Source organism: Chanodichthys erythropterus, chromosome 16, assembly GCF_024489055.1.
Source record: "Chanodichthys erythropterus isolate Z2021 chromosome 16, ASM2448905v1, whole genome shotgun sequence".
In the NCBI taxonomy this organism is placed as follows: Eukaryota; Metazoa; Chordata; class Actinopteri; order Cypriniformes; family Xenocyprididae; genus Chanodichthys; species Chanodichthys erythropterus.
In genome coordinates, this window is record NC_090236.1 from 28298443 (window position 1) to 28318303 (window position 19861).

At 38.9% G+C, this 19861-nt stretch overlaps 1 protein-coding gene across 1 annotated transcript; it reads left to right on the plus strand.

Moving 5' to 3' along the window:
• The first annotated feature begins 2708 nt into the window (after window positions 1-2708).
• plppr3a (phospholipid phosphatase related 3a) lies at window positions 2709-15220 on the plus strand. Its single transcript, XM_067363212.1, has 8 exons — window positions 2709-2844; window positions 6837-6940; window positions 7712-7897; window positions 8145-8274; window positions 10120-10315; window positions 10807-10864; window positions 12229-12402; window positions 13904-15220. The coding sequence occupies exons 1-8, from the start codon at window positions 2817-2819 to the stop codon at window positions 15218-15220; spliced, it is 2193 nt and encodes a 730-aa protein (XP_067219313.1). The 5' UTR covers window positions 2709-2816.
• Window positions 15221-19861: the final 4641 nt, after the last annotated feature.

A 19861-nucleotide genomic window follows, 5' to 3' on the forward strand; every position in this document is an offset into this window, starting at 1 on the left:
AAGGCAGTCGAGCCACATAGGGTGTGCGACTAATTGCCCAGAGAGGATGTGAGGAGTGAGGCTGAATGGCTGACTGATGATTTTATTAACTCCCTGCAGCTGGGCCCAATCCTGAGGTATAGGAGGACTGCCCAAGAGGCCTCATACAGTCTCCTGGGAAACTAAGGGTAAGCGCATTGCTGAGAGGAGACCCCCTATTCTTCTAGTGTGAGAGAGGGGGGAAATAGGGGGAGGAGTTGTTTTCCTTTTCTTTTCTTTTTTTTTTTGCCCCTCGCTTCAGTTCTCTGGTATGGTGCATTTGAAGAAATGTGTGCTGAGATTTTGCAGCTTTGCATTTATATTTAGTGTCCTGTTCCTTGTCAAATAACATTGAATTTAAGTTATTCAAAAAAATTACAAATGCAATTCATACACAAAGGACCCCTTTAGACCCTGTACTGTAATTACATAAAAAACATATTTTGACAAATTTACGAAAGCTATGCTTTGTTCAGGTCAAATCGAGTAACTCTAAGCAAATTCCTTGATATTCATGAATCAAAATTAAATTATATTTGTAACAGTATTGTTAAAGGGATAGTTCACCCAAAAATGAAAATTTGATGTTTATCTGCTTACCCCCAGTGCATCCAAGATGTTGGTGAGGTTGTTTCTTTAGTAGAACACAAATGATGATTTTTAACTCCAACCGTTGCGGTCTATCAGTCGTATATTGCGTGTGAACTTTGTCTATAAGAGTCAAAAAAACATGAACGGACAAATCCAAATTAAATCCTGCAACTCGTGGTGACACATTGATGTCCTAAGACACGAAACGATCGGTTTGTGCGAGAAACCGGACAGTATTTATATAATTTTTTACCTCTAATACACCACTATGTCCAACTGCGTTCAGCACTCGCTTAGTGAGGTCTGATCGCGCTCTGACAACGGTAGTGATGTCTCGCGCTTATACTTCAATGAGTGCCAGACATCACTGCCGTTGTCAGAGCGTGATCAGACCTCACTAACCGAGTGCTGAAAGCAGCTGGACATTTAGAGGTAAAAAATTATAGAAATACCGTTCGGTTTCTCGCACAAACCGATTGTTTCGTGTCTTAGGACATCAATGTGTCGTCACAAACCGCCAGGTTTAATTTGGATTCATCTGTGCATGTTTATTTGACTCTTATAGATTGTGTTCCCATTCACTCCCATTATTTGACTGACAGACGGCAACGGTTGGAGTTAAAAATCATCATTTGTGTTCTACTGAAGAAACAAAGTTACCTACATCTTGGATGGGCTGGGGTTAAGCAGATAAACATCAAATTTTCATTTTCGGGTGAACTATCCCTTTAACCTTGGACATATTTGAAAACGTTTTTGAAAATAATGATCAAGACTAGAGTCAAATCATTTTTATTTTCAGAAATGTATGAAACTAACAAATTATTTATTATTTTGAATTAGATTTTGGAAACAGTTCTCCTGTTTATAATCTCTTATTTGTCATCGATTCATATTTTATTCACTACCCAAACCAAATTTAATGGCATTTATTACTAAAACCAAGCAGCACATGAAAGCTCCATCTGAAACAAAAAGCAAAACACTTGCTATTTGTGTTTTTACACACGCGCACACACACACACATTCTATATATATATATATATATATATATATATATATATATATATATATATATATATATGTGTGTGTGTGTGTGTGTGTGTGTGTGTGTGTGTGTATACATATTATATATATGTATACACACACACACACACACACACAGTCAAACTAAAAATTAAGACATTTTTCATATATTTTTTACTAGTGGGTGCAGGACACTATAGTTCATTTATATAAATGAGGATAGCAAAATAAAGTAAACTGTGACATATTATATCCACAAAATTTTCATACAGTAGACTACCAGTAAAATTGATAGAAATTTGGAACTAAAATTAGAAACACTCATGGTCGCCCTATGATTCAAGGAAAATGCGAGATTCACTCGAGCGAAGAGCAGCGATGAGCGAGCGTGAGCCTGCGATGACGCGCTGACATGTTCTCACTGGAGGCGTGCTGCGCCATGTGCTGCTGTCCGCTTGTGACGGGAAACATACCTAGACACAAAGGAGCGCATGGTCCAAATACAGCCCCACCCCATAAAAATAAACAAAGACCCTACGCTTCATACTTGGGTCCACATGCGACATTTGCTCCGAGCAGAATATCTCAAAAGTAGCCCACAGATAACGTCCAGCATGATGGAGCAGTCGATGAACATGCACAAAGAGAGGAGCGACTTAACCCTTGCGGCCGTGAATGGAACTCCCGTATAATCTGTCGCGTCTTTACATCTCTTTTCTTGTGCAATTACGGTTTGATGACTGGAAATAAGCGGGGGTTAAGATGCTCTCCGTCCGTTTGTGTTAAAAAGTGGACCGCCTCCTCCCTCATTTCTGTCCCCTCCCTCAAGAAACCCCCTTCCCAGTAGCCTTTTGTGTTCACGGTGCCCTACACAGTCACTGCATTCCTGTTTCGATTACTATCCGCTCATCCGAGAGGACTGTGTTTGAGATCTCCATGAGAAAGTGGCCCAATTCCGAGGAAATTACTCACATATACTTCTGGGACTTCGCTACGTTTAGGAAATATAAGTGGAGTGTCCAGCCCCATTCATACTTTTTATCCGATCACTTACCTTCAGCGCACGGGGGGAAGTGAACACAAAGATATATTGTACAAGCGTGAAATGGATTAAGTCGCACTGAGGAAAGCTGGAGCACCACAGAAGAACGAAGCGACGGAGAAGGGGTCGGAGGGAGTCGATGAATTTCCAACATCAACGAGAAAGAGGTGAGATGCAGTGTCTGTCGGATGGTGACCGAGCCTGTTCCCGGGAGCCCTTAAAAGCAGACATGGTGAAAGCTGACATGTAGTATCAAGATTTCGTGGCGGGGTTTTGTATATTTCCTTTTCTCAAATACACATTAAATATAAAAAAAGTTCCTTTGCATCACGCGGGGTGTTTCTGAACGACATCCAGAATAATTCATGACACCATTTCAGGAGAGGAGAGAGGTATGTGAGATGGTAACTGGCCACGAGGACATTTTGAAATGCCAAAAATCAACGAAAATGTATTTACCTTAAAGGGGGGTTTCACATAAGATGTGCTATTATGTGCTAAAAGACAAACAGGAGATTATTGTCACGTGAAATCTCGAATGATGCACAGATGACCCTCTTCATCCTTTAATGTTACATCTCTGCTGTAGCCATGTGTCAGAGGGAGCACTGCTCAGTCGGAACAGTTTCAGTACCGTGTAGTGGACAGCGCAGCTGGTACAGTAGATCAGTGATTCAAGGGTGGGAATTTTGTTTGGGGGGGGGCGGGTGTGTTCGGTCAGAAGCTTGACCCCCCATTCCTCCCCACACACCGACAGGGGTCAAAACAAAACAAACAAAAAGATGGGGGGTGGGGAGTCTTAAAACTATTATTTTTATTAACAAGTGTACATTTAATCACCTTTTGTAAACGTTTCAGTAACCAAAAAAGTAAGATAAAAGAAAACAAAAACTAAAACATAAATGAGTGCGCTAGACTCTCATGAACAGAAGTTGCTTTCGCTCGATGAAGTAGCCATAGAAACAGAATGATAACTATAACGATAACAAATAACACACATTTTAACAATCGTTCTAGTTGACAATAACTAACGATAAGGACACAGATGAACAGTATCGTTGGAATCACTTTCGGAGTGATTTATTTCCAGCTGATGAAGATTAAAAATATTGACAGCCAGAATTCATCAAGCATTTAAAGCAGAGAGTAATGAAAAAAGTATATATTTTGTAACAATTCTGAATCTATTTAAAATGCAAACAATAAACTCAATATAAGTAGTTCAGTAACGAAATAATAAAATTAACCACATTTAATGACTTAATGTTGCATGTTGTTATGGCAAAAAAAGTATTATTTTACCATATAATGATAAAAATTTTGCATTCCCAAGGTGAAACTACTTAAATTGGTTGCATACTTCATGAAATTGGCTTTTAAACGCATGATTTTGCTAACATTACACGTAACTGAAGTCCCTTCTTTCACTGCATACATTAAAAGGGTTAGTTCACCCAAAAATGAAAATTATGTCATTAATGACTCGCCCTCATGTCGTTCCAAAACCGTAGGACCTCCGTTCATCTTCGGAACACAGTTTAAGATATGTTAGATTTAGTCCGAGAGCTTTCTGTCCCTCCATTGAAAATGTATGTACGGTATACTGTCCGTGTCCAGAGAGGTAATAAAAATATCATCAAAGTAGTCCATGTGACATCAGTGGGTTAGTTAGAAGTTTTTGAAGCATCGAAAATACATTTTGGTCCAAAAATAACAAAAACTACGACTTTATTCAGCATTGTATTCTCTTCCGGGTCTGTTGTATATCTGTGTTCACCGACTCCGCAGTGCTGCTTCTTCTTCTTTCCTGTTTTACGGCGATTGGCATCCAGCTTATTGGTGCATTACCGCCCCCTTCTGCTCCGGACAGTGACGCTGCTGACATGTTATTCGGTGCACCCGAGCTTCGTTTACAGTCTGAGGGAGACGCACGCTGTATTCAAGCTATTCTACATAGTTTGTATTTTGGTATTGCTATATTTTTTAAAATGGTGCGTAGGTGTGCATGTCGCGGATGTCCTAATCGCGTCACTGTCCGGAGCAGAAGGGGGCGGTAATGCACCAATAAGCTGGATGCCAATCGCCGTAAAACAGGAAAGAAGAAGAAGAAGCAGCACTGCGGAGTCGGTGAACGCAGATATACAACAGACCCGGAAGAGAATACAATGCTGAATAAAGTTGTCGTTTTTGTTATTTTTAGACCAAAATGTATTTTAGATGCTTCAAAAACTTCTAACTAACCCACTGATGTCACATGGACTACACATGATGTTTTTATTACCTTTCTGGACATGGACAGTATACCGTACATACATTTTCAATGGAGGGACAGAAAGCTCTCGGACTAAATCTAAAATATTTTAAACTGTGTTCCGAAGATGAACGGAGGTCTTACGGGTTTGGAACGACATGAGGGTGAGTTATTACTGACATAATTTTCATTTTTGGGAGAACTAACCCTTTAAGGTTATCTTAGATCTTGGGCATGGGCCCTGCAGACTCTCATTCAGGTTCTTTTCAAATATCTTTTTCCAGTGTTGAGTTAGGAATCACTAAAATGAGTTGAATAATCTCTCACTTTCTCTATGCTTAAAACGTAATTATTCAGTACCATCTTCCCACCAGCTCAGACATATTGCTGAAGAGGCTCACAGACCAACTTGATTGCTGCTTTATTGCTAAGCTCTTTTTATTTGCCAGGCAATAGACTCCTTGACAGCAGAGACTTGAGTCTGTTCATTCTCTGCCTTCTCCTTATCCCCCTCTCTCTTCAGAGACAAACAAAGTTGTGCAGGATAAATAGTCCCCTCTCCCCTGAAAAGAGCCTTCTTTGTTTGTGCAGTGTGAGGCGTGGAAGCTGATATGGCCACCATGTGTCACCCAACTTTCATTAGCTGTCCGCCTGGAGAGAGATGTGGCTTTTCAGGCTATTGCGCGCTATGTCAATAGTGAATTCCGCAAGGCAACTCCAATAAGGGAAGCCTAACTAAGTCACTAATCAATTTTATGGGCATATGCAGAACCATTTACAGTACAAATATTCACATCTCTGTATTAATCTGATAGTAGGTTGATATTGACTGACTATGCAGTCTTTTTATTTTTAGCCGCAAAGACCAGTGGATTTTATTACATGCATGAGGATATGTTGATGAGCCGGCATGGTTTGCTTCATAATTTATTATCATCACCTTTGAAAAAAAAAAAAAAAAAACTATATCACACAAAAAATCGTGGTTTTTCTTCTATTTATTTTCTCTTCAGGCCAATCAAAAAAAAAAAAAAAAAAAAAAAAAAAAAATATATATATATATATATATATATAAATATATATTTAAACAATTATTTTTCAATTGTAGTCTTTTAAAAAGGCTTTTGAAATAATAAACTAAGTGCAATGTAGTGTTGTCAAAAATATTAACTTTTCAATACATATCAATACTTTTCCGCAGAATAGATACACAATACCAACTGTGTTTTCTTGCTCTTGCTCTCTGCGCATCTTGCAGATGAATACTGTTGTTGTTACAGGGCTTGAATTTCAGCGTGGGATTGCGTGTATTGCGCAAATTTTTGACTCATTCCTGCAGATTTTGTGCTCACACCCAAAGTGCGCACATAAATCTGCCTCTCAGCACTAAATTGAGTTCTTTTTCTCTGCTTATTGTACTTAAACAGTCAAATACACACAAAATAATGTCAAAATGCCGGTCTTTGTAAGTATTCACGTAAACACAGTCAGTTATGTTTTAAGTGAACTTAAACAGTTGGGAAAGAAAACGCATGCGTAACGGCATAATGGATTCATGCGTCAGGTCTTAAAGTGACAGCAGCCTAATAAACCTGCTGCCAAATTATGAGATAATATTAAAAAATATCTATATGGTGGTTTTTCCCTATGGTTTCGATGTCAAAATTGTGGCCAGTGAAAATGCTGAGTGGCTAGTAACTTTGGAAAACCACTAGCCACAGTGGCTGGTGAGCAAAAAAGCATTCTCAGTGGTCCATTTACCAGACTGATTTGAACACTATTCCAAGACTATTTTAGGTTGAGCCAAATAAAAGTTGCAGGCTATTTAGTGCCACAAGCATAGAAACAATTCTAATTCTAAATATCACATGTGTGATCTTATTCTGTCTTGACTGTATTCACTTTCAGATTTTACTCGGCCAAACCCCAAAATGATGTCTCCAAAAGACAAGCCCAAGAAGAAGCCTCCCAAAGACAGCATGACATTGCTGCCATGTTTCTATTTCGTGGAGGTATGCTCTCATTGTATTTTAGTTTTTGTGGTAAAGCTTTAACAATCTCTAAATGCCTTCTTCATCCTGTCCTTAAACTGCCTAAAAAAATTGCATGTTACGCACCACTGCCATGCACCACTTGTGAGGGAGTCATCTGCATTGAACGCCATTTACATGTCACTTTGAGTTACAATATAACGATGTGATGAAACGTATGAGATTGTAAAATGAAATGTGCATCCTAGCTGTGTAATAAATGACATGGAATGACTTACAAATGTGATATTTAACACCAAAGATGCCGTTTATTTTACATATAGTGAAGCTGGATACTGTAAAACTCAGCTTCTTATCATGTTAAATTAAGGCGATGTCAAGTACATCTATAACCAGGGTTAAGAGCTTTTAACAAGATTTCAGAAAGGATTATTTGGGCTTAAACGGCTTTATTCCTTTTCAATGAGATAATATTGATGTAAACAGAAAGAAAACACAAGAAAATGACTATAAACAAACTTAAAAGTGTTTGAGAATGAAACAGAAATCAGCACAGATTATGACAGTCCAAATGTGTTCAAATCAAATATGAAAAATGTTTACACTTTTTTTTTTTCTCCAAATAATTCGTACCAGTGTTTAAATGTTTTGGGGGCCACTGTATGCCTAATATTGTTCACATAAATAATTCCTGAATGTGTCCATGCAGTAAATGTTGACTGATTCCTCCTGCCATAATCCTCTCTTGTGCCACCTTTCCCATAACCCACCTATTCTTTCTATCTCTCTCAGCTGCCAATAGTGGCATCCTCCATGATCTCTCTTTACTTCTTGGAGCTGACAGACGTATTACAGCCAGCCAAAGTTGGGTTCCGTTGCCATGACCGCACACTGAGCATGCCCTATGTGGAAACAGGAGACGAGCTCATCCCTCTGCTCATGCTGCTCAGCCTGGCCTTTGCTGGCCCTGCAGCGTCTGTGAGTGTTCATACTCTATTCATAAACGGCCTAACCTATTTATCTCAGTGTAGCTACTGTGAAAATTACATAAAATTCCTTTACTCTATTCATTGATGCAATGTAACCAGTAACAGCATGGCCAGTGAATTGCATGGTCAAGGACTGAGTTTTAGCATCTTGTGTTAAGCATAATTAAACACTTGACAGATTGGATTTCTAATGTTGCTTCAGGCAGCTCTCATTCTTCTGTGCATTTTTGGCTTAGATCATGCTGGGTGAAGCCTTGATGTACTGCATGCAGTCCAAACTGAAGATTCGCTCTGGTTCAGAAGGGAGTATCAATGCAGGAGGCTGCAACTTCAACTCATTCTTACGCAGAACAGTGCGCTTTGTGGGTATGTTAAGAGATACCTAAGTCTTGAAGTGGGAAATTACAATTAATCAATGTTTAATTATGAAAAATGTTAATATAAATATTAAACTAATGAAATTATTATGTTTTTCTGTAGAGAGAACAATGATTCAATGGCCAATATACTTGACATGCATAGACTTAAAGGCACACTATGTAGATTTTCGCCGCTAGAGGTCGCTTATTCAAAACAAAGGCATAGCTTGATAACTCTGAGATTGAGTGTGGATTCTTGGGAGATGTTGTCTTCACCTCACAGCTGGTGGAAAAGAATCAGGACAGGACTCGGGCAGAAATCATGTTCATGGATGAGATTATTAACGGGAGCAGCGGAACTTTTATTATGCCGCAGACGAGTGCTTCCGCTTCTTCCGGTCAAGCATATATGGGGTAACGCAGCGCTGTTGTTGTGTGTTGAAAGTTGTTATAGTGCTACTCTGTGCGTTCACTCGGTGGCTACTATGAGACACTTGTTGCACGCTGTAGTAAGCTAGATCGATATTAGGCATGGTTAAACATGGTACTCGCAGTAAATCAAGAAAACAAGATTTCTCGAGTATAATCAACATTTGCAATAAGAAGATTACAGTTAAAATAATAATACACTTTTGAATGGTACAACAAACATCTTTAAAGGTGCCGTAGAACGTCTTTTTAAAAGATGTATTATAAGTCTAAGGTGTCCCCTGAATGTGTCTGTGAAGTTTCAGCTCAAAATACCCCATAGATTTTTTTTTTTTTTTAATTTTTTTAACTGCCTATTTTGGGGCATCATTAAATATGAGCCGATTTAGGTCACGCTCCCGCTCCCCGCCCACGGAGCTCGCGCTTTCCTTAAACAGCATAAACAAAGTTCACACAGCTAATATAACCCTCAAAATGGATCTTTACAAAGTGTTCATCATGCAACATGTCTAATCGCGTAAGTACAGTGTTTATTTGGATGTTTACATTTGATTCTTAATGAGTTTGATAGTGCTCCATGGCTAAAGCTAACATTACACACTGTTTGAGAGATTTATAAAGAATGAAGTTGTGTTTATGAATTATACAGACTGCAAGTATTTAATAATGAAAATAACGACAGTCTTGTCTCCGTGAATACAGTAAGAAACGATGGTAACTTTAACCACATTTAACAGTACATTAGCAACATGCTAACGAAACATTTAGAAAGACAATTTACAAATATCACTAAAAATATCATGGATCATGTCAGTTATTATTGCTCCATCTGCCATTTTTCGCTGTTGCCCTTGCTTGCTTACCTAGTCTGATGATTCAGCTGTGCACAGATCCAGACGTTAATACTGGCTGCCCTTGTGTAATGCCTTGATCATGGGCTGGCATATGCAAATATTGGGGGCGTATATATTAATGATCTCGACTGTTACGTAACAGTTGGTGTTATGTTGAGATTCGCCTATTCGTTGGAGGTCTTTTAAACAAATGAGATTTATATAAGAAGGAGGAAACAACAGTGTTTGAGACTCACTGTATGTCATTTCCATGTACTGAACTCTTGTTATTTAACTATGCCAATATAAATTCAATTTTGAATTCTAGGGCACCTTTAAAGGAGAACTTGAGGAATTTTTTTGGACGGTCCACTAGATCTCCTATTTTTAGTTTTAATACTTGGACTTCCTCTGACTTCTGTCATTCATTATTCATTATACACTCGACAGCATTCAGACATTTTCACAGGTTTGTCTATTTTGGAAGCATATGGTTGAGTGTTGGCCATGTAGGATTCACACAGACAAACAAAAACAAGCCTGGCTCTGTTCACACGGTTCCACGCTGACAGTTTCTCGTCCCCTCACAGGTGTTCATGTGTTTGGGCTGTGCGCCACTGCATTGGTGACTGACGTTATCCAGCTGGCCACTGGCTATCATGCTCCCTTCTTCCTAACTGTGTGCAAACCCAACTACACACTGCCGGGCGTGGCCTGCGATAAAAACCCCTACATAACCCAGGACATCTGCTCAGGCCGGGACCAGTATGCCATCCTGTCAGCAAGGTGAATACACATAAACAACACCATGCTTTCTCACATATGACTGGGTAAATTCATTTTGTTGCTGCATTTTGGGTTGCATTACGTGATTTGCATATTGTATTTGCACATAACTGCTACAAAAAAAAACACATTGCAAATGAAATTCATGCACAATTCGTCCCCCTAGTGTTCCGCATCCAATGCGTGGACTAAACAGGATGAAAAATAGATGTTTATTTCAAGTTTTCAGTTTCTATCCCATTGCACCAACAAGGATTACAAATGGATTTGTCCCCAAATCCTTGTCAGGCGGCACATGGAAGCTACTGAACAGAAATGACATTGTGTTTTGCTCACTGAAGTGTGGTACATTCCTCCTGCATCTCTTCCTTGGCTCATTTACATTTCTTCCTCACAAGCTAAAACTCTTGGCTGCGCTCTGAGATTATTCATGTGATGTGTTACTGAAGTCGCTGTAATTTTTCCCCTTTTTTCTGTCTCTGTGTTATCAGGAAAACTTTCCCCTCCCAACACGCCACTCTGTCTGGGTTTGCAGCCGTCTACATCTCCGTAAGCATTTCTCTTAATTTCTCTCAGGGAACTTTGATTTTAAAATGATCTGATGCAAAATACTTGTAATTTGGGAAACCCTGCCACTGTGATTGTTGAGATAGCACTGTTATTAGAAGGATCCCGCATCAGCATTAAACAACGTAGAACCGTGTCAGTTGCTGCGTGACCTCTGATGATAGAGCGTGGAGTATATAGGCCACATTCAGCTTGGTGTCTCCTAGCTGTAGAGCTTGAGATGCTCATTAGTCTTCTTTTGTTAGCTATGCCTCGTTGAACTCAATGTGGGATTCCAACTGTTAATGAAGTTATTCTCTCTGGACAGTAAAGAGAGACATTCAAGCTGCTGTAACTACATTTGGAGTATTTTAGTTCATTCTAATTGGAAATTAGTGTTATCCTGTACAATCTAATTGGCTGACCATACTTTAAAAGCATGCAAATTGGTTGTTGTAAAAATAAATAAATAAAACTGAGGCATTTGACTCAGTTAAAGTGGACAGGGAATTGCATGTCTTTCCCCATGGAAGTGCAAGTGTCTTCTCAAATTGCAGACTTAACCATTTAAGTCAAATTAAGTAGCTGCAAGTAGATTTAACTCATAAGATCTGTGATTAAAGTATAACTATTTTTACTTAAAGCTGCTGTCAGTAACTTTGTTTGGTTAAAATTATACAAAATCAATTTTTGAGCAAGTACATAACCAGCCAATGTTCAAAACTATCTCCTTACCTTAGCCCGATACACAATGGTAAGCTTGTAATAATGTTTTCTAATTCAAATGGTACTGGTGGGTTTCTGCGGGAAATTCACGTCTGTATGCATAAAAAAGGAGTCCCAGCTAGTAGGCTATATGGCATGTGGAGGATGCTACAGTCGGCAGATCAATAATGCTTTTTTTCTCAGGTGGTCAGAACAAAAGTGGCAGACATGTTACTTAACATTTTACAGTGGAAATTCTTATTTTGGTCATACTTCTGAGACATAGAATCTGTGATTCCGAAGTACAGTATCCACATCGATTTGGTGACTGACAGCAAACATTAGATTCATCCGCGCTGACAAGCCGCGCCGATAAAGGTGATAAAGATGATAATTCTGCAAATAACTGCAATTGCAGGTTTCAAACAGAGATGGCAACAAAGAGGCAAAACTTACAGACTGCAGCTTTAATTACTTATATTGAATTAGCTCTAAATTATATAACTAATATCATATTATAGCATTTACTTTAGGTTTACAATGTAGCGTGAAGCGAAAAACCAAACTTTAAGTTTAAAAAATGTTTAATTTGAGACAGCTGTTATATTTTTAGGGTTTTAGCAGTTGTCATGTTGTTGTGACATTCATGTTTCTCTACTCAGATGTACTTCAATGCCACTATCTCAGACAGCACCAAGCTATTGAAGCCTGTGTTGGTGTTTGCATTTGCCATAGCAGCAGCCCTGGCAAGTCTGACCCAAATCACCCAGTATCGAAGCCACCCGATTGACGTCTACGTGGGCTTTGTGATTGGGGCTGGCATCGCTGTTTATCTAGTGAGTCTTTAATGGTTTTGTAGTTCACTAGTCTGAAAATGTTTTGCTTTGACAGCTACAATTTTGGGATAGTAGAGGATATCAAGACTTATTTATCTTCCTTCTTTCACTCTTTTCTAATCTGTCGACTGCAAGCTCTATATTTAGGATTTCTATTCTATTAGAGGAAGAGAAATCCTTCAGGATTCATCAGGGACAATTTCACAGCTCCTTTTCACTCTCTTCATGTCATCTCTTTGCTTCGTCTCTTTCCTCTGATATGCTTTTGTGCTATAATCTCCATAACAAGTCAAGTGGGTTGAAACAATTTCTGAAATTATCATTACATTAATATAGAAAATAGGTAAAAGAAAGCTCTGTATAACTGATGAACAGCAAATGTTTTGTTTTTACACTACATGACCTAAAGTATGTGGACTTTTAACTAATGGGTTTGGCTATTTCAGCTAAACCTTTTACAAGTAAGTGCATAAAATCATAAATCTCCTTAGACAAACATTTATAATAGAATGGGGTGCAAAGAAACCCAAAATGGCTAAACAATAAGCTTTTAATTGTCTTATTAAGTTATTGGTCGGGAAATTAGCTAAAATTAAGCAAATGCACTACTTAAAAAGCCAATGCTGTCTCAGAAAAACAAGACAGAATGAAGTTTTTGGAAGAATATGGGAAGTTGTGTGTGGAGTGATGAATCACAATGAACACGAGTTGCATGGTGATGTTCCAGAGCAATGTCTTCGAAAAATCTGCTGAGAAATATAATAATAAATGCATCTCTACCACATTGAAGCATGGAGGAAGAGGTGTTATTGTGTGGGGAGCCTTTTTATCTGCTGGTATTGGTGAGCTTCACTGTAAAAAATAATTTAATGCTTTGATGTACAGGAGAATATTGCAGAATGGCTTCCTTTCCACAATTGAAAAGTTGTTATCCAAAGAAGAATGATCAGATGTTAGTTTTCGACAAGACAATACTCCTACCAAAATTACAAAGACAACCAAGAAGTGGCTTGAGAACAAGTCCATAAGGCTCATGTTTTGGCCTGGTCGGAGTCCAGATTTGAACCCTATAGAGAATATTTGGTCTCACATTAAAGTCGAACTAACAGTGGGAGACATTTTTCAGCTAATTGTCAACTCTTTGAAGTGATTAACATTGAGTGGAACAACACTGACTCTCTTCTTCCTGTAAAAACTCTGCAAGTTTACCTACACAGCTGCTGGGTTGGCTACCCCTGCAATAAACATTAATAACATTTTTATTGGAAAACCTTACCACAATAAAAGCTGTAATAGCAGCAAAGACCAGCTCCCTAATTATGCCCATGCCCAATTTTTTCAAATGAAATGTTCAATAAGCACATATGAATTAAGTGTTTAGGTGTCCACACACCTTTGGTGTACACACAATCTAATTAATTTGTCTTCATGTTGTAAAAATGCCAGATTAATTAGTGGACTCTCATTAACCTTACAATAACAAGTCTTTCTCACATTCCAGGCACTATATGCGGTGGGGAACTTTAAGTCCAATGAAGAAGCCTCCCCTAGGCCATTGAAGCAACCCCATCCTCCACAAAAAGATCCTCTTAGAGAACTGACACAGCGTGGCCACGACTCGGTTTACCAAAAGGCCCATGCTTCTGAGAGCAACGATGAGCTCTCGGCCCCGCCACATGTTGCTGGCCTGAACCGTAAGGTGCGTCGAGAGAAAGCCTCAATGGGCAGCCTGAAAAGAGCTAGTGCAGATGTCGAGCTCTTGGCTCCTCGCAGTCCGATGGGGAAGGAGACGATGGTGACCTTCAGTAACACACTGCCCCGTGCTAACACCAACGCTATGGAGGAGCCTGCTCAGCGTCACATGACGTTCCATGTGCCGATGGATTCTCAACGTTCTAAACAGCTGGTGTCCGAATGGAAGTTGAAATCAATGGAGATGCGCAGTCTCAGCCTTAGGGATGAGGAGGAGGAGGAGGGAGCAACTTCGGAGGGAATTGGTGGAGTCGAGGAGGAAGCTTCAGATGAGCTGGGCATGCCGTCTTCACTTTATCCTACTGTGCAAGCCAACAGGGGAGCTACGACAGCAGCAGGTGGTGCCAGGGTGATGATGCCTCAGAGACCCGGTGCCCCGCAGTTGGTTCATATCCCAGAGGAAGCCACCAGACCACCACCGGTGTCACCTAAAAGCGCCACCACAAGGGCTAAATGGCTGTCCATGACAGAGAAAGGAGGTCCGGTACCAGCTGCCACGCCAGAACCTCCACGGCTGCCCAACCAGCCACGGGTTATGCAGGTCATTGCTATGTCTAAGCAACACGGTCCAGTTACCATCACCACACCAAAGTCCTCTGAGACCGCCTCGTCCTGCGCTACCTCCAGCACTGGCTCAGAGTCTCCGTACTACCGCATCCCATCGGAGCAAGACAGAAGCAGCATTGTCACAGTAGACGCTCACGCTCCTCATCACCCAGTGGTCCGTCTATCTTCCGGCAACGGGAACACCTGGGACTGGAGAAGCACCTCCAATGGCAGCACCGAGGTCCACGAGACTAGTCGGACACTGCCCAGGCAGGAGTGTGTGCGTGATTATCGTCCCATGAAAACAGACTCCCTCTGTTCTTCTACCAGCGAGCCTGACCCAGGGATCCTGCCTCCGCCACCTCATCCTGACCTACTTTTGGACAGCAGTCTCAGCCGAGATTCCTCACTTCACCGTAACTCCTCGATTTCAGCTAAAGACTGGGAGCCCGGACAGCCTCACCCAGAGCCGGACCACTTCTTTAAGAACTTGCAAACAAACAGACAATTTAAAGATTGAGGAGTTTTTTGTTTTTCTTTTTCTTTTTGGGAGGACTCCAATGTGAATAATTGTGTTTTCAGTGGATGGCGAGAGAAGACAGCCTTCTTGGTTATCTCACATTGAGCTTCTGGGGTGGATTAGTGCAGTGGAGCACCGAGAGGATCACATAGACTTGAGGAGGCTATTGAGTGAATATGCACAGACTGTGAGGAAAGATGACCCACAAACTCGCAAAAATGAAATACAAAATCAAGTTGTAATTAATACATGTATTAAGGGTTTCTGCTCTTTTCCATCTTCACAAATTTGCAGTTGCAAATGTTGCCTCTTTCAAGATCAAGCTAAGTTCTCTTAATCCACGACAAAACAACCAACCATATTTACATTTTTATTGGAAGTTTCATTCATACACAAGGATTTACATTGTATTGTACAAGAGGAAATCATGTTTCAGCTCTCTTATAACTCACTGAGGACAGATTTATTGTGGGAATAACAGGTAAGAAGTCTCATCGCTTTGCTGTGTATGGAATCAGTTTTAAGTAGGCCTAGTCACTTTCTCCTTTTTATACTAAAATATCAAGTACTCTTGCTTGTTTGTTCGTGTTGCATGTGTGTTTATTTATGTGTCTTCTAGACCTTGGATGGACTGTTACATATCAGCAGGGATGGCCTCTTTCATTTTGCTGCCCAATGTTAATGTTTTTGTAACAAACTTTGAAAAATAAAATTGTAATATTATCTGCTTTTAGTCAGTGAATCTAGTGAATTCTGATAATTGTTTTGTTTCAAAATCCTTGGTTCTCTAAGACATCAACTGTATGAAAAACAAGTGATTGTGTTTATTGCCTTTCTTCTACACCTTCATAAATTTATATTAAAGACAGCTTTGATAAATGGATTATCATCCTCAGTAATTAATAATTTAGTTTTATAATTGTTTCAGACATCAACATCCCATGCATTTATGCCTTCAGCTAACAATAGAATGTGAATTAATATATTTTGTATAATAGTTAAACAATTTTCAATCATTTTTAGGGAAACATACACTGTAAAAAATGACTGGTAAAAAGGTAAAAGGCTGTAAAAATGCTGCGGTGAAAAACTGTCAATTGGTTTACAGAAAGTTTCCGTACTATATATGGTGAATAACTGTAATAGATCTAATGGTACATTTAATGTAATTTTACGGTAAAATACCGTTAAATTCACAGTTTTTGGAAGTGAAAAATAATTCATTGTAAAATTTACAATGAAAAACCGTAAATTGACATTCCCACAATTCCCTGCGTGACACTTCACATTTGATATATTTTCGTTGAAATAACTCTGTTTCTTCTTAGTTTTTCTCATTTTTTTCTAATCAGTTATGTACATTAGGGTTTTATGTTACATGTAATGTTGTTAAATTAATGTTTATTGCATTTTTTTTAATTTCATGCCATGATGGTGTTTAGTGTGTGTGTGTGAATGAAACTGTGTGCACCTTCTATATATTAGTATTGTCCTCCTCAGCTTGTGGAAAAGCTGCTTGTGATGAACTTTGATTCATCATGTGACTCTTATCACCACTGTGTTTGGTGACTGTCAGTGAATTTTAAAGGTACAAAACAGATATTAGCACTTCATTAGGTTGGTAAATTAACATTATATCAGTTAATGAAATACGTTTTTTTACCGTAAATTTAACAGATTTTTTTACGCTGCTACTGTATTTTTTACAGTAAAGTTCTGGCAACCACAGCTGCTGTTTTTTTACCGTAAATTTTAGATTTTAAGATTTTTTTTACAGTGTACAGTAATTCATGTGTGTTGGTACATTAAAAATATAAGCCAATATTTCTTCAAAAATTTGTTCTGAGAATACAAACTCATTTTATGGAAACTTTTCATTTTTCATAGACATGATTTTTATCCTGTACAAACTGTACATTCTCACTCCTTACCCTACCTCTAAAAACATTTTTTGCATTTTCAAAAAAAAAAGAAAAAATCACGTAGTATGATTTATAATCATGGGGACCAAAAAAGCCATTGCCCCCACAAGGTCAACAATTACTGGTATTCTTTGTGGGCGTCACATGTGTTGGGCGTACTAAAGCACATGATGAAGGAGATATATTCAAGGAGACTTTTAATATAATACTCCAAAAAATAAACAGAAGTACCAAGGAGAAACATACCACAATCACCCTGACGTAAAACAAACCTAGACAATGAACAGACAGAAACTGACGGCTTAAATACGTGTAGGCAAACAGAGAAGCTGATGAGATAGTTGACAAGACACACCTGAAACGAGGAACTTGATCAATTAGTAACCATGGACACAAACAGGTAGAGAATGGAGGAGAACTGAACTAATTAACAGACTAGAAGAATAACAAAGAAACTCAAACAAGAACAGAGAAACAAACAGATCATAAAAACAAACTCAAAATGTGACAGTGGGGACATTTGGCCAAATTATATGAAAAGGCAACATAAAAGTAAAGTACTTTGTTTTAAAGATGTAACATGCAATTTGCAGTGATATGCATTGCTCTTATAATAGAGACAAGATAAATCATGTGCTTTAGGTTGTGAGAGAGTATCTTCATATTTATAATGGGTCAATATCAGCTATCGTTAATGAATTCACCAGAGAGATGACTACATAATAAGCATGACTGTATTCTTTAACAAATAATAAATTAGAGCCCTGGAAGACACAAATATCTTCAGAGAGGCCTCTATCTAGAGAAAGGGCTGACTTTATTAAAACAGTTGGAGAGAATATGACATGAGTCGCGTGACATGCTTCTTTTAAAGACAGTGATCAAATCATATACTCATTTCACAATAGTGCATTAAACATTCAGTGCCCTGGGCCAAGTTAAACTGTGACTCAATATTGCAGCTCTACAAGAAGAGTGAATATTCCCTTAGTGGGTCATAAAAAGAGCTGCAGCCCAGGCTGGCATGACTGTACCAATAGCACAGACTTGACCTCCTTGTGGTGATTCAACATTACAAGAAGAAAAGTACAGGGAATAAGCTTTTGACAGCAATGGGGATTTTTTTTTTTTTTTTTTTTTTTTTTTTTTGGAAATGTAGACTAGCAGTCTGATGAATTGTAAGATGACATCAAGGCTGCTGTGTTATCATGTGATTGAGGAGACAAATAGTATCCTAAGCATGTCAAGACCACACTTGTTCTATCAATCAAGACTGCAACTGTCCAGCAAGACACAATGATTGTGGGTTCTGGACTAGAGATCAATGTTATTGTAGAATTAAGCAATTCAGACCAAGCAGCAAATCAATGAGATTGAATTATTCATGTTACAGTTATTGTCAGATGAAACCTACAAGTTCTCTATGTGGCTTTGAATTGTTTTTACTCTAATATGAACAGTATGTGTACATGATTAAGTGTAGATGAAGAAGTGCATTCAACAGCTGATGTCACAATTAAGTTAAAGGTGCGATAGGTGATTCTCTACAGACACATTTTTTGTTATACTGTTTGAAAGTCTCCTCATATCCTGATAGCAATCACTATGTTAAACAGTCTAAATTTATTTTTTATAAATATCGTCTGTGAAAGGCGTAAGACCATAAAATGTAAATCCAATCATTATATTTGGTTGGAATTAAATAATACAATGCCCTACCTGCCTGTCAACATATGTTTTTACATTACCCTCATGCACCCTATTCACACAGACATTGTCTGCATGCTATGCAGTATTTTTTGTAGACAGACATCAGTCACGGAGCACCGCAAACAAACAGCAACCACCTTTTACAGTTCCTACTGAATCAAAACAACAAGCTTATGCTGCGTTCACGTCATATACCGTAACTAAGAGACGTTCTAACCGGAGCTGTTCAGTCAGACTCTGAATTATGTGTATCCATGTCAACAGTATCAACACTGAAATTAATCTGCAGCAGTCAGGTACAAGCTCTCTAAGTTGTCTATATTCATTTTTATTGTAATATAATGTGATTTGAGACATGAGGTAGTTTATCACCCTCTCTTGTGATGCTTTGCCGAGAGCAGCGTTGTGCGCCTTCATGTGTTTTGGAGGAGGCATGGTTTTGGATGGCGATTCGCAGGGAGGGTGGGATCATATGATTTCAATCAATGCTAGCAGGCTAATGTTAACATTTCTCAGATCACCTACTGCATCTTTAAATAGTTAAAAATACTTTTGATGGTTAAACGGCCATTGTTCTACACGTCTTCCAGAACCGAGGGTAACACAGCAGTTGTCCACTCACATGGTAGAACATTTTACTTCATTATGCCACTAAGTACCTCACAGTATTCTGGGAAGAAGCATCTCTGTGACCAGGAAGAAGTTCTTGCAGGATGCGGGATAACCATTAATCGAAAGATTAATCCACAAATGGAGAAGCTGGCACAAATTACATGAGCACAGACGGAAAGGCAAGAACAAGTTGTGCAGTCCCTCGTTTTGCTTCAATAACAAAAGGCCTCACTCATTCGATGTTCACTCTACTGGTGAATGTGAGAAAACATCTGAGACGTGTATAGCTTTAGCTTCTCAAATGCTTCTTCACATTCACTACTAGTATATCCACCATATCAATTTCCTATTCATCAAAAGTGCATTGTCTGCATACTTCATATGAGAAGGTGATGAG

Coding starts and splice junctions, on each gene's coding strand:
- plppr3a (XM_067363212.1), top strand. CDS start 2,817: ATGAATTTCCAACATCAACGAGAAAGAG. Junction 2,845..6,836: donor CCAACATCAACGAGAAAGAG/GTGAGATGCAGT, acceptor ATTCACTTTCAG/ATTTTACTCGGCCAAACCCC. Junction 12,403..13,903: donor CTGGCATCGCTGTTTATCTA/GTGAGTCTTTAA, acceptor CTCACATTCCAG/GCACTATATGCGGTGGGGAA.